This window comes from Perissodus microlepis, chromosome 10 (genome assembly GCF_051167445.1).
Source record: "Perissodus microlepis isolate ML-2025 ecotype Zambia chromosome 10, ASM5116744v1, whole genome shotgun sequence".
NCBI classification, from domain to species: domain Eukaryota; kingdom Metazoa; phylum Chordata; class Actinopteri; order Cichliformes; family Cichlidae; genus Perissodus; species Perissodus microlepis.
The window spans coordinates 32950714-32962761 of record NC_140470.1 but is presented as its reverse complement, the minus strand read 5'-3'; the positions used below and the strand labels follow the sequence as shown (position 1 = coordinate 32962761).

At 47.1% G+C, this 12048-nt stretch overlaps 1 protein-coding gene across 5 annotated transcripts in view; it reads right to left on the bottom strand.

The window, feature by feature from the left end:
* Positions 1 to 138: 138 nt before the first annotated feature.
* The window catches only part of LOC146379756 (rap1 GTPase-activating protein 2-like), a 34817-nt gene continuing 22907 nt past the window's right edge, over positions 139 to 12048 (bottom strand). For 3 of the 5 annotated variants that reach the window (XM_084941150.1, XM_084941153.1, XM_084941154.1), the window contains 21 exons: positions 11598 to 11633; positions 9972 to 10019; positions 9197 to 9229; positions 8656 to 8880; positions 8474 to 8577; positions 6084 to 6162; positions 5838 to 5891; positions 5675 to 5758; positions 4919 to 5019; positions 4168 to 4297; positions 3454 to 3609; positions 3031 to 3099; positions 2865 to 2951; positions 2147 to 2293; positions 1351 to 1455; positions 1167 to 1258; positions 846 to 950; positions 661 to 748; positions 493 to 550; positions 347 to 417; positions 139 to 172 (listed from right to left, as the gene is read on the bottom strand). In XM_084941150.1, the coding sequence (XP_084797276.1) occupies positions 161 to 172; positions 347 to 417; positions 493 to 550; positions 661 to 748; positions 846 to 950; positions 1167 to 1258; positions 1351 to 1455; positions 2147 to 2293; positions 2865 to 2951; positions 3031 to 3099; positions 3454 to 3609; positions 4168 to 4297; positions 4919 to 5019; positions 5675 to 5758; positions 5838 to 5891; positions 6084 to 6162; positions 8474 to 8577; positions 8656 to 8880; positions 9197 to 9229; positions 9972 to 10019; positions 11598 to 11633 (1884 nt within the window). In that variant the 3' untranslated portion in view covers positions 139 to 160. The remainder of the gene's footprint in view (positions 173 to 346; positions 418 to 492; positions 551 to 660; positions 749 to 845; positions 951 to 1166; positions 1259 to 1350; positions 1456 to 2146; positions 2294 to 2864; positions 2952 to 3030; positions 3100 to 3453; positions 3610 to 4167; positions 4298 to 4918; positions 5020 to 5674; positions 5759 to 5837; positions 5892 to 6083; positions 6163 to 8473; positions 8578 to 8655; positions 8881 to 9196; positions 9230 to 9971; positions 10020 to 11597; positions 11634 to 12048) is intronic. The other 2 variants (XM_084941151.1, XM_084941152.1) reach the window with 2 other exon arrangements.

Here is a 12048-nt window from a genome sequence, read left to right as displayed (position 1 = left end):
GGAAGTAAAACATAGGATGCTACAGGAAGAACTAACTTTCAAAATAAAGCAGGAAGTAGACTCAGAAGCAGAACAGAGTGACAGAAGCAGCACTTTGAAAAATGGGATTGAAAAGCGGACTTCTGGGAAAGCACACACCTGTCAGCGCCGTCCTGTCGGCTCAGTGTCCCTGCTGCAGACAGAAGGAAGGTTTCACACTCAGTAATCAGATTACACAGAGCATACTTGAAAAATCACACTGAACAAAAATTAAAAACAGCAGTGACGTCCAGAGAGTCGTGCAGCCCAATCAGCTGCATATCCAGGTAAACAGCGAGCGTGCTGATTGGCTGTCACACAGACTTACTGCGGCGGAGTGGCTCAGCTTGTCGAAGCGAAACTTCAGGTTGGATCTGGGCGAGTTCTTGTTTCTCAGCTCTGAGAGAGGAGAGAGCAAACGAGACGTGAGAACGGCTCCAGAACAGAAACGCTGGCGGTGAGCGGGCGTCGCACCTGTGGGGCTGCGGCACACGATGACCGGAGCTGAACTCTGACCTTCTACCGTCGCAGCCTGGACACGCACAGACACAGAGAGAGGACGCAGGGATGAGAGTCTGCGTTACAATACAAGGCGTCCTAAATAACACTGAGCTGAATGTAACGCTGAGCGTGTTTTCTTACCAGGTGTGTGTCGTCAGCTGGGATGCTGAAGCTGCAGGTGCTGGATGTCGACCTGGAAATCTTACTGCTCTCCTTCTTCGTGTGAATCCTGCCCGTGAAAGTGAAAAAGTGATGAAGTTTATTGTTTCGCAGTGAAAACTGAAACATCTGCTTCTTTCACTTGCTGCTGCTTCTGCTGCACACACCTGTCCCGCTGCCCCGCCTCTGGAGAGCTAGGATTGGACGGCAACTCTGGCCTCACCTCCAGCATCGGGTTGCAGCCGTCGAAGCTCCTCTGCTCACCGAGGAGGCTGAGGAGGCGTATCAGAGACAGGAGGAGGCGGGGTTAATGTCCTGGAGGCAGGTTAAAGCTGTTAGCTCAGCAATACACAGCACACCTGTCGAGACCAGCTCTCCTGAAGGTGCACCCCCACCTGTGCAGCCGTGCTGACATGCACACTGGTGGGTTTGAACTTTACTGTCCAGGTAAACAAACTGAGAGACACGAGAGCGTTGGGCAGCGTTACCTCCTCTGGCTGTGCTTCTCTGTTTGGCTGTCGACGCTCAGCAGGCGAGGAAAAAGTCCCGAGCGCCGCTTCACGGGAGACTTGACGTTACACTGCCAACGCAAAGAGTCCAGGTGTCAACGGGGGCCGCTCACAGACGAGCGGGGTTCAACCTGCTCCTTCAGTTACCTGCAGAACAACTCACCTCCACGTTCAGGTGTGCCAGACCCCCCCCACTCAAACTGGTGGGCAGTCCAACCCCGCCCCTCGACATGGTCTCCATGGAGACGCTCCTCCCTCGCATCGCCCTCTGAAATGGAAAAAGAGACGTCCAGTAATGGAATCCTGATTTGTTCTACACAGATGGCTTCTTCCTGTCGTTGCCTTTCAGAATAAAAGCTCTAGCTATCTACACAGTGTGACTGTGACTCTAATACAGAAAGCAGCTGTTTGCAACTTAAACAAAACCGTATCTCTGGTTTTACTGGCTATGAAATTCATGTTTTTCCTAATAAATATTTCTTTGTTGTTGTAAAAATGATTTTCTTACTAATTAAACATAATGTTGTGGATAAAGACTGCATGGGTTTAACTTCACTATCACTGAAAGTTGGATGGAAAAATGCACAAGTTCCATGAAGTAAATAAAAAAGAAATAAATTTACTTCATAATTCACTGATGAGGGAAAATATAACATGCTCTATATAACATGTCTATTACTTTGTCAAACACATTTACGTGGACCAAAAACTGTGAAATAAAACTGTAAATAATGACAGATCACGTGCCGAGGTAAGAGTCCGACGTCACTGACAGTAGCTCCAGTCTAAAACACGCTGCTGACACACTAACATTCACATTACAGCTTTTACCGCTTGTAAAGTGGGACTACTTTCCTCGGTGGAGGTATGTGAGTTGGATTGGCTCTGGAGCGTCCCATCAAACCATCATTTCAAAGCAGGAGAAGAAGAAGACGACAGGAGGAAAGGTCAAAATTTACCTTGATGGACTCCAGCAGTCCTCCGTGGGCCTGTCCGTTCTCCCCTCGGCCGTCCTCCTCCGGCCCTGACGTCAATCCCAGCATGCTCTGGGAGCGTCTCTGCAGCTCGTCGTGGAGGCTGTCCAGGAGGGCGGCCCGGGTTCGCTCCTGACGGAGACGCAAAGAATCTCATGAAATCCCTCATGTCCTCACTGTGTTATTTCTCTAAAGTTCAGGAGGTGTCGCAGATCTTCTGCACAGGCGGAGCAGGTTTACGTTTCCCAGGCAGCAGAGCAGCTTTTAGAGTGTCAGGCTTCTCTGCAACATCACTGACTTTATGTTTAATATGAATCATTTTTCTCTACTGTCACTTATAATCGAAACCAAAACAAATCACTCGAGCGTCCATCATGCAAATCAACATACTGAATAATAAATTAACAGAAAGTACGCTCGCAGTCTGAACAGTGCAGCGAAATTACAGACGCACTGCAGGAGTTTACCTGCAACATAATTATTCCTTTGCTTCCTGTAGAAGCCTGACGTGTTTCTCTTTATTCTGCTGTTCCTGCCTTTATGTGTTTGTAGGTTCATATAAATACAGGGAACTAATTAAATACTTCCTGTTACATCATGAGCTCAGTACTGAAATCTGTTACTGTGATTGCATCACTGCGTCTGTCTTATTAGACACACGGTGTGGTTGTGACGCTGGGGGACGGCCTGGAGCTCTTTCTACCTCGAGTCGGGCGAAGCGGTCGCTCTTGTAGCAGGCCAGCTCTGCGTTGATGAGTTTGGTGAGAAGAAACTCTCTGAACTCTGGACCCTGAAGTACAAAACGCAGCAGACTTAACCACAGCTCTCAGATCAGCCTCACGTTCCTATGAAAAGTCCGACAGCCTCACCTTTTTAAAGACAGGGGCGGGGAGGGGCGGGCCAAAGGGCGGGACGTCCTCTCGTGCTGTGATGGAAACCTGTCAGTCAGAACAGCTTCTGTTGTAACTGGTGGAGTGAAACAGGCAGATCTGTGTCTGATCCCCACCCACGCAAACCCACCCAGCTATGAGCAATAATAGAGACGCTTCCTCTCCTCAGTAAGAGAAGGAGGAGCCTCTGGTGTGAGGCTTCATCTCCGTTGTTGTCATGTTTCAGAGACTGAAAGAGAAATCTTCAGCCGCCACGAGGATTTGGGTTTGTTTCTGTGAATTCAGATTAAAGCTCTTTTTTGATTCCCAGATTAAACTGCATCTGATGCCATGAACCTCACAGACAACAGAGTCAAATCTATAAAAAACCTCCATCGTGGAGAAAAGGAAGCCGGCGTGTACCTTGTAGGAGGTGGTCTCAGAGCACGGCTCCTCCGCCTGCACCACGATGAAGGCGTGGAGGAAGTTGGAGGCGATCATGTCGGGGACGAAAGGCGTGGCCTCTTCTTGAAAAACCAGCGCCACGATGTCATTTCCGATGTGCCGTTTCCTCTGCAGCTGAAGGACAGAGTGATGCTGTTACGTACAGTCGTGACGGCTCATAAAGTTTATGAAGCACAGCAACAACTTCAAAGTGCTTCTGTCACACTGTTACAAGACAAACTGTCAGTCAGTGAACAACAGTCTGACTGAACACGCTGTGTTTGGATGCAAGCAGGTGCAAACACTGAAGCACCAACAGCTGCAGTTCCTCTGACGTCCAGCAGAGGCTCTCGCAGCGAGTCGCTCACATGTTCAAACTTTACAGCAGCAATAAACACGTTTACAGGCTGATACTAAATAAATAAATAAAACCATTTTTGGCTCTAGATCATGTCCCCTGTAGCTGCTAGCTTCACCTCTGTTTGTGCTGTTGGTGTAGACTGAAATGCTGTGATTGTGCAGACACAGGGTCACGTGATGACGAGCATCCCTTCCTGCTGCAGGCGTCTGCTTTACACGGAGCCAACCTGCCAAACCGTCTGCTGCTGCTGCTGAGTCGCAGCCCGTCCTCCTGTTTCACGCTGACTCATTCTGTGTTTTGTTTCTCTGTCACGCCGTCTTCATGCCGCCTACCTGCTGGGCGTCTCCCTCGGTGAAGGGCAGTTTGGTGGACACGTGGAACATGATCTCCTGCTGCCGGTGGACCGTGTAGATGGACTGAGACCCCGTCTGACCGTGAGACACATCCAGACCCCCCCGAAACCTGCACAGAGGAAACGGGCACCACTCAGTCTGCAGGTGACCTGCTCTGAGGTTAACGAAAGCTATTTAGAGTTTGGAGTAAATAAATGCGATTCAGAGTGAATCAGCCATCTGTGCTCATGTAGGAGCTGGCTTCCCTCCTGATTTATTTTGGTTTGTGTGCTGATTGTTCTTTAAGAAGCTTAATCTCCGTGTGTGATGGAGCAAAGCTGGAAACACGTAACACGCAGAATGAAACAGGCGTTTAACCGAACCTTAATCTACACAGGTCCAGTAACAAACACTCAGGGCCAGTAAATGTTTTGTTTCACTGCAGACAAACAATGAAATATCAACAAACACTGTTTAATATTCTCAGTAATAAATAAACTTTGAGTCTCCGGCTGTCTCAGGTTATTTTTTATGGGTCACTGATTACAGACCGTTTTCATTGCTCTGTGTGTTTGATTTGTCCGTCAGTCCGTGCTGGACTAAACTGCGGCACAGCTACAAAATTTGCTCCGAGAGATCCGAGAAAATCCCATGGTTGCTACTAAAGGATCTGCTTTGGTATTAACTGACATGTTACTGATAGAAATAACTGATTAAACGTGATGCTTTGCAGTTTTGTCTCGTCTCTCACCCTTTGAAGTCCTGCAGATCCACTGTGTCTCCCAGCAGCTGCAGGAACTCTGTGAAAGCCGGCGTTTCCTCGTTGTTCCTGAACAGCTCCTCCTCAGACACCTGAGGGACAGGTGACATGTCAGCTACAACCGATGCACTCATCACAGAAGGTGAACTACCCTCAGATGGGAAGTGCTTATTAATGATGCCAAAGAACAAAAGACGGACTACACTGAGATTATTACTTTAAAAATAATGTTGGCTAATGTGTTTTTCATAGTTTGAAAAGATTTGCTGAAACAGGTTTTACAGCAGACAAAGTGCTGATACAATCAGCAGGATCAATAACATCAACCACTGCTGGGCCGTACCAGTGACCCAGCACTCTGGAACCTGGAATCACTGATAATAGGACCAAAACAAAATACTGGAACACAATACAAATTCTTTCACAAGGCAACGCTAAGAATGAGCGAACGTCTTTATGAGCTTCTTGGGTTGGTCTGCAGTGTCCTCTGGAGTGCTTACAGCTTATATATATTTGGTCATACCATGTAAAATCACCCAGGACCTCTAAATCAGCTCATTTCGTCCATACGATAGTTGCAGCATATTTAGTAAAGCCCGTGGAAAACAGTAACAGCTAATGGAGTGCACTGATCACTAACATCAACAAACCTACGTGCTTCGGTTAGAAATCAGTCCACTAGTGGGAATAAAGAAGGAAGATGGAAACAAAAACACCGAGTGGACACAAAGTGTGATGGTGAGGTACCTGACCAAATCTCTGGTAAATGACTCCAAACTTGTAGGTGTTGTTCACCTCATGCTCATCATAGTTCACTATTAGCTGAGATGCCTGCAGACAAAGACAGACGTGCATCATCTCCTCTGACACTGAACAGAAACCCAGGTGTGCTGACGGTGTGGGAGCCTACCTTTGGGTACAGGACGGGACTGAACCGTAGACCTGCCGCTTCGTCGCACAGCAGCTTCGCAATGACAAACATCAGGGTTACAGTTAGAACGACGCTGAGCCTTCAAAAGTCTCAGCCTATACCAAAGTGGGTGAGTTCAACCATAGAGGACATCATGGACCCACTTGGGCTCGAACTCGGTACAGCATGTAAAGCAGCTGTGATGACCGCTACACTATGGAACCAGTCTGAGATGCTGGTGCTTACCTTGGCCAGCTCTGGTACACTTGGGATGTCCGGCAGCTCTGCCAGAGATAATCTGTGGTAGACGCTTTTCACCCGAGATCTAATGAAACAGGAGAGACGCACCAGAAACCAACAGTTAACTCCAAGAATAAGTAACTAAATACTTGTTCTGTCCTCACACTGATTCATTGACAGTTTGTGACACAGACTTGTGTGAACACAGTCACTCGAAACCACAAAACACAAATATTTGCTCACAAGAAAACGTGAGGAGGAGCAGTCCGATCCACAGCTGGAGTATAATCTCTCAGCCTCAACCGAGTCACACCTGGACACCAGGTAGCAATAAATGTTTGACCCACGTGTGGACCACATCTGCAGTTTTCTTTGGACCATAATCGGCCTTGACCGAGGGAGATGACTCAAGTCTTGCTCCCTCTACTCAGCCAGAGCTCCACCACATCTGGGCCAGATGTCAGGTGTATCGTAATATCTGGGTAACACCTGGCCTACCGAACACCTGCCATGAGCCGACTCAAGTAGGGCGAGATATTTGTTAGTAGCTTACATGAGCCATCAGTGCCAAAGGCGAGATCCTGACATGTTTATGAGCCCCACCCTATCATCTGCCTCCTGTGTGACCTTAATGACCCAAAGAGCTTCCTTTGACTCGAGCACTTTAGATCTTAGAGAGCAGTCCTGAAGACTCAAGAGGAGAGGTGGTTGACTTTGTGAAGGGTGCATTAACAAAGAACTATTTCAACTTGAAATCTTAATTAAATTGAACTCGAGGTGGTTGGCCATCGGTCCCAGCTGCCTGCTCATACAGACTTCAGTCGGCTGCTGTTCTTCTTCGGGTAGTGTGGTCAATTTATAGAAGATCTGCTCCACACGGGATCTGACTCATCTGAGAGCAGCAGCCTCGTAGGTGGACTGAGTCAAACTCTGGTTTTAGGACCTGATTTATTTTAGCTCACACTGAGCTCATTTGGGCTTTTATCAGCTTCCGTTTCACTTTAGAAGATTTCTGAGGCTCGTGTTCATCATCAGAGAGCTTAAACTCAGAGGACAGAGCTGTTTGGGGTAAACACACCGGTCATGGCCTCCATGATGATCTCTGTTCCCCTTTCATTTTGTCTGTGTGAGATTATTTCCTGTTTTATTTTGAAGGTTCCTTTCATTTGTTCTTTTTCCCATCCACCATGGACTCAAACACTGATTGTTACGACTGGCTCTTGGCGAAGGCGGTTGCACTTTTCTCCTCTCCCTTATCTTCCCTGCTTAGCCTCTTGTGTCCTTGTCTTGTCTCGTGTGTGTTACTTTCCCTGGAACACTCTCTCACAGTCTGTTCTCTAAAACCTAAAGAGAATTATGGATTTGATCAACTGGTCTCTGAATGCTATTGACACCCTTTTCTCAACGAGAAGTCTGGGCTCGGGTGAGCCCGAGTGTCCTGGAGGGACTTTCCCTGCCGGATACACGATGGACGGGTGGCAGAGGATCGTGTGCCTGGCGGGACTGTCGATCGAGGACGCTGAAGATATCTACCTATTCAGAACCATGGTAACAGGGTTCTTGCTGATCGGAGCTGGCTTGGCCCTGACTTATCGGAGAATTAAGAAAGCGGAACCGGCTGTTCAAACCCCCCCCAAGGCTGCCCGCTGGGATTGAAACGATGGGACGAGGCGTGAGTTCTCAACATGGGCTCATTGAGTGCAGCACGGATAAGATCTTGGAGAAGCTTACGGCTGCCGTGAATACTCAGAATAAGACCTCTGAGCGTACATTGGATTACATCTTGGAGCAGCTCACTGCGATCGTGAGTTCTCAGAATCGGCTCTTTGAGCACAAGACTGACAACATCACAGAGCGTAAGTTTGATAACATCATGGCGAAGCTCGCGGCTCTCCAACGGGAGATTGAGAGACCAGTGTTGGACTGTTAAAGAACAGCTTTGAAATTCTCATGAGCTGTTCGCACTAAAGTAAAAACCACCATCATAATGCGGCTATTCCTTCGGCACCAGCTGTGGGCTCAAGGCTGGAGCTGAACAACAACACCCTGATAACGACTGTGTTTAGTCTGTTCTTCCCATTCCATGCAAGGCCACCTGGGTTGGCTGGAAGACTGTTTACTTAGCCTGGCAGGGCGAAGGACACTGTCTCAGCTGAACTCTGGACACGCACACACATACACTGATAAGCACTCATCCCTCCCTTTCCAAACGCCTTTGATGCTTGTTCCCTCCTGGAGAACACGGCGGGTCAGGGCCCAGACCCATTTCACTGCAGGGCAACTTGCATGTGACGAATAAAGTTCTGATTGATTGATTGAACATTAGAAAGAAAGCAGGGTTTCCCATCTTTTCTTTACAGTCTGTAGTCCCTTGCCATGAAAGCCTGTCACGTTACCTGATGATGACGAGGAGGTGCTCGTGCTCCTTCTCCTGCTCGTGTCTCACAGACAGCAGCAGGTTTCCCACGCTGCTCGATGAGCACGAGAAGTTTAAATGCTCCTGACAACAAAAGAGAAGGACGTCAACCAATCAGGTGACAGCAAAGGATGAAGATGGATTTAACCCTCCAAACCTCACCCTGCCCAAGAAGTGCTTCCTGTACGCCCGAGCAGCCTCGTTGATCTCCTCCAGACGGTACCCATAATCCCCTGGGGCGGTCTCTTCCTCTTGTCTTCCTTCCTCCTCCACCTCCTCCTTCCCCCTGCTGTCTGCAGAGGGAGGAGGAGCATCAGGATCCTCGATCCAGTAGCCTCCAAACTCAGGTAGGATCACCTGAGGGTACGCCCCCCCCCTCTCCAACACCTGCAACACACATTCAGACAGGTGTGAAACAAAAGCACACACTTCATCCCTCAGCAGGCTTCCTGCAGCCGGCAAATCAGAGGAAAGCGAGAGTTTGAGTCATATGGAGGCGGTCCAGTGGAGACTGTAGTCTCCCCCCCCCCCCAAGATTGTTAGCTGCTGTCAGTATGAACAAAATTACTATAATAAAACTTTCCTCTCCTCTTATTGGCTGACATACCCCTGATCTGACTTCCTGTTACGCCACCTTTTTGAAAAAAACAATTAGCAGTAATGTTCAGCTTTGTGTTTTGAGGTGTGTTAACATCTGTCTCACCTCCTCGATCCTCGGATAAGGAATGTAGTCGTCCTGAAACAGAAAGACGGAGACGTCAAACATGTGTTGGACACACGAGGAATCAAAACTGTCCTGACTGACTTTACTTATGTAAATGTGCTGTTTTTATGTTTGAAGTCATGAACATAAAAAAATATCCATGAGATGGACTTACAGTGAAAAAGCTCAAACATGAACACAGACGCATGAAGTGGAATAATGCAGACATACAGGTGACCACAGGAGGGATGAAGCTGAGCAGGACGTTTATTCAAAACAATCACTGAGACACAACGAGGAGCTCACAGCCTCAGCATTCGCCGCGGTCGACCACAGCCGCCATCACTGCACCCGGTTAGCTTTTGTTTTGTGCTGCCACTCCACTCCAGGAAACAAACCTGAGTGCAGCTAAGATAAACTCGTCAGCGTGTTTGTCACATGGTCCTCCTGCATGTAACGCAGACGTGATCATCATCACACTGTAGAACCACCACAGCTAGCTGCTAGCATTAGCACTCCGCCCTTATTCCAACATGTGAAAACCACGCTGATCACGTCCATCTTTTATATACAGTCTGTAACAATCACAGTGGTCATTTCCATCTTTTAAGTACAGTTTGTTCTCAACCGAGTCGGGTGATGAAACTTCGATCAGGCTCTCACACCTGCTGAAGGTTGGACTTCCCCAGGTTGTCTTTATGAGCATGAATGAAATGAAGCCATAAAAGTGAGCGCGGATGGATATGAGGACAAACAGACAGATGGACAGACGTGCCTTCTGTCTCTGAGGGATTGTCTTCATCTCTGCAGCTTCTGGCACCTGCTGCAGCACAGACGGGGAGAGAAGACGTGATGAAGACTGTTTCACCCTGAACACGTGAAGCTGTAAAACAGCTCACAGAGGTTCAGTCTGATTCATTAAAATAAGAAACAGCTCGCTAATGTGGGAGGAAACAGTGTGTTTACATGGAACTACTTTCAGCTGCGGATTAATACAGATTTGGTGGATTATATGTGCACTGATGGAGGAACATTTCAGCCACTGGTGGAATTTTAGAGCTTTTGTGAGGCTAACAGGATTAATGTGAAGCTTTGATAAAGACGAGCTTTAACCACACAAACATCAGCTGAAGACTTTTTCTGACTCTGACAAACAAATTTCACAAAATTAAAGAAAAAGTAAACAAACAAAAAAAACGACAAATTTCTTTACTTCACAAAAAATATGTTAAAAATTAATTTCTGTTATTTAATAATTAGCAATGGTGTGTTAATGTTTTACATATCAGGACATAATAAAAATCTCTTTGATTATTTATTCAACCAAAACAGAACCAAAGTGAAGAACCACTGAGCTGTTGGGTAAACAGGAGTCAGGTGAAGCACTGATTAACTGATCACCAGGAGCGTTAACACAACGACACCTTTCACCCTGAGGTCCCAACAGCTCCACCTCTATAGGCCTCAGTTAGCAGGTCAAAGGTCAAAGTTTGCAAAGCTACAGCTGATCAAAGACTTCTGGAACAAAGTGAGACCAAAGAGTTTGTTCAAAATCAAAAAACTAACACGTGCAGCGATGATGAACCAAAGTGTTCAGAGTCAGGGTGAGGACGTCTGTCCCACAGCTGGACCAAACTGGGTCATCAGCAGGTCACAGATCCACACTCAGCAGCAAATCTGCAACAGAACAGCTGAAAACCAAAAGGAGCTGCTGCAGAGCTCAGAGAGCTGTGCATGGCTGAATGAAACCTCAACGAGCTGAAGCAACGCTGTGAAGGAGAGTGGACCACAGTGGGAGACACACAGAAACCCTCGCTGCTGAAGGATTTATTGTGTTTAATAAATAAAGAGAGTGTTACGTGTTGCTGTTGTCTAGTTCAGAATCTGCTGATTCTCCGGTTGTTTTTACTTAAACCCTGCAGCTGTTTGTCATCAGTCACCGGGTGGCTGATCTGAGGAAACAAGCAGGAAAAATCCAACTTATTTCCCTGTTTAGGTCTACGATGATGATGTGCGATGAGACGAAGAGGTGCAGGTGTAACAAGAGCACATCCAGAGAGAACAAGAAGCATAAAGAAAAACAGGATAAAACATATAAAAGAAAGAAACAAGGGGAAATAACACGCCTTAGATGTGTCGCGTGTCCAGAGATATTACAAAGATCCAAAGTGACGGATGAAACGCCGCAGCGTCGTTGTGTCATGTTTGTACCTGATTTAAAGGCTGAAACCTGGTTTTGTTCTGCTGGAAGCTAAATGAATATTGGAAGAAGCCTGTTGTTTGTCGGAGAAGCTTCTCCGGATAATGAGAAAATTCATTTTGAAGAAAAGTCTTAAAAAACACGCACACACACACGCACGCGCACACACACGCGCGCGCGCGCACACACACACACTCTTACCTCCATCTTGTCCATCATGTCAAAGAAATGAGCCGACTGCAGACAGACAAACGGGGTCAAAGCTGTTTATTTGTGTCTGTTGGATCATTTACGGTTAAAAGTTCATTTCTGAGGATATTTCTGGTTTATTTGAACCTGCTGAGGTTCCTGTTCACCTCCATGTGGCCTGAATGACCTAACAGTTCATAAGTTTGTGGAAATATTGGCTCTGTACACCCCACAGTGAATCCATCCAGGTGTGACTGGCCTTCAGCTTTAATTTGAAGCATTTAATTAAAGTGTTGCATTGACGGTTGAAGGCAGGCAGGTAAAACATGAGTTGATCAGAGTGCTGAACTTGTTGCTGTTCACTGAAATTCCTAATATGACCTCCAAAGAGGGTAAATGGATTAGCTCTTATCTGTTAGCACTTTTCCTGAGGGCTGTGTGTAACACTCCCACAGATGTGTCA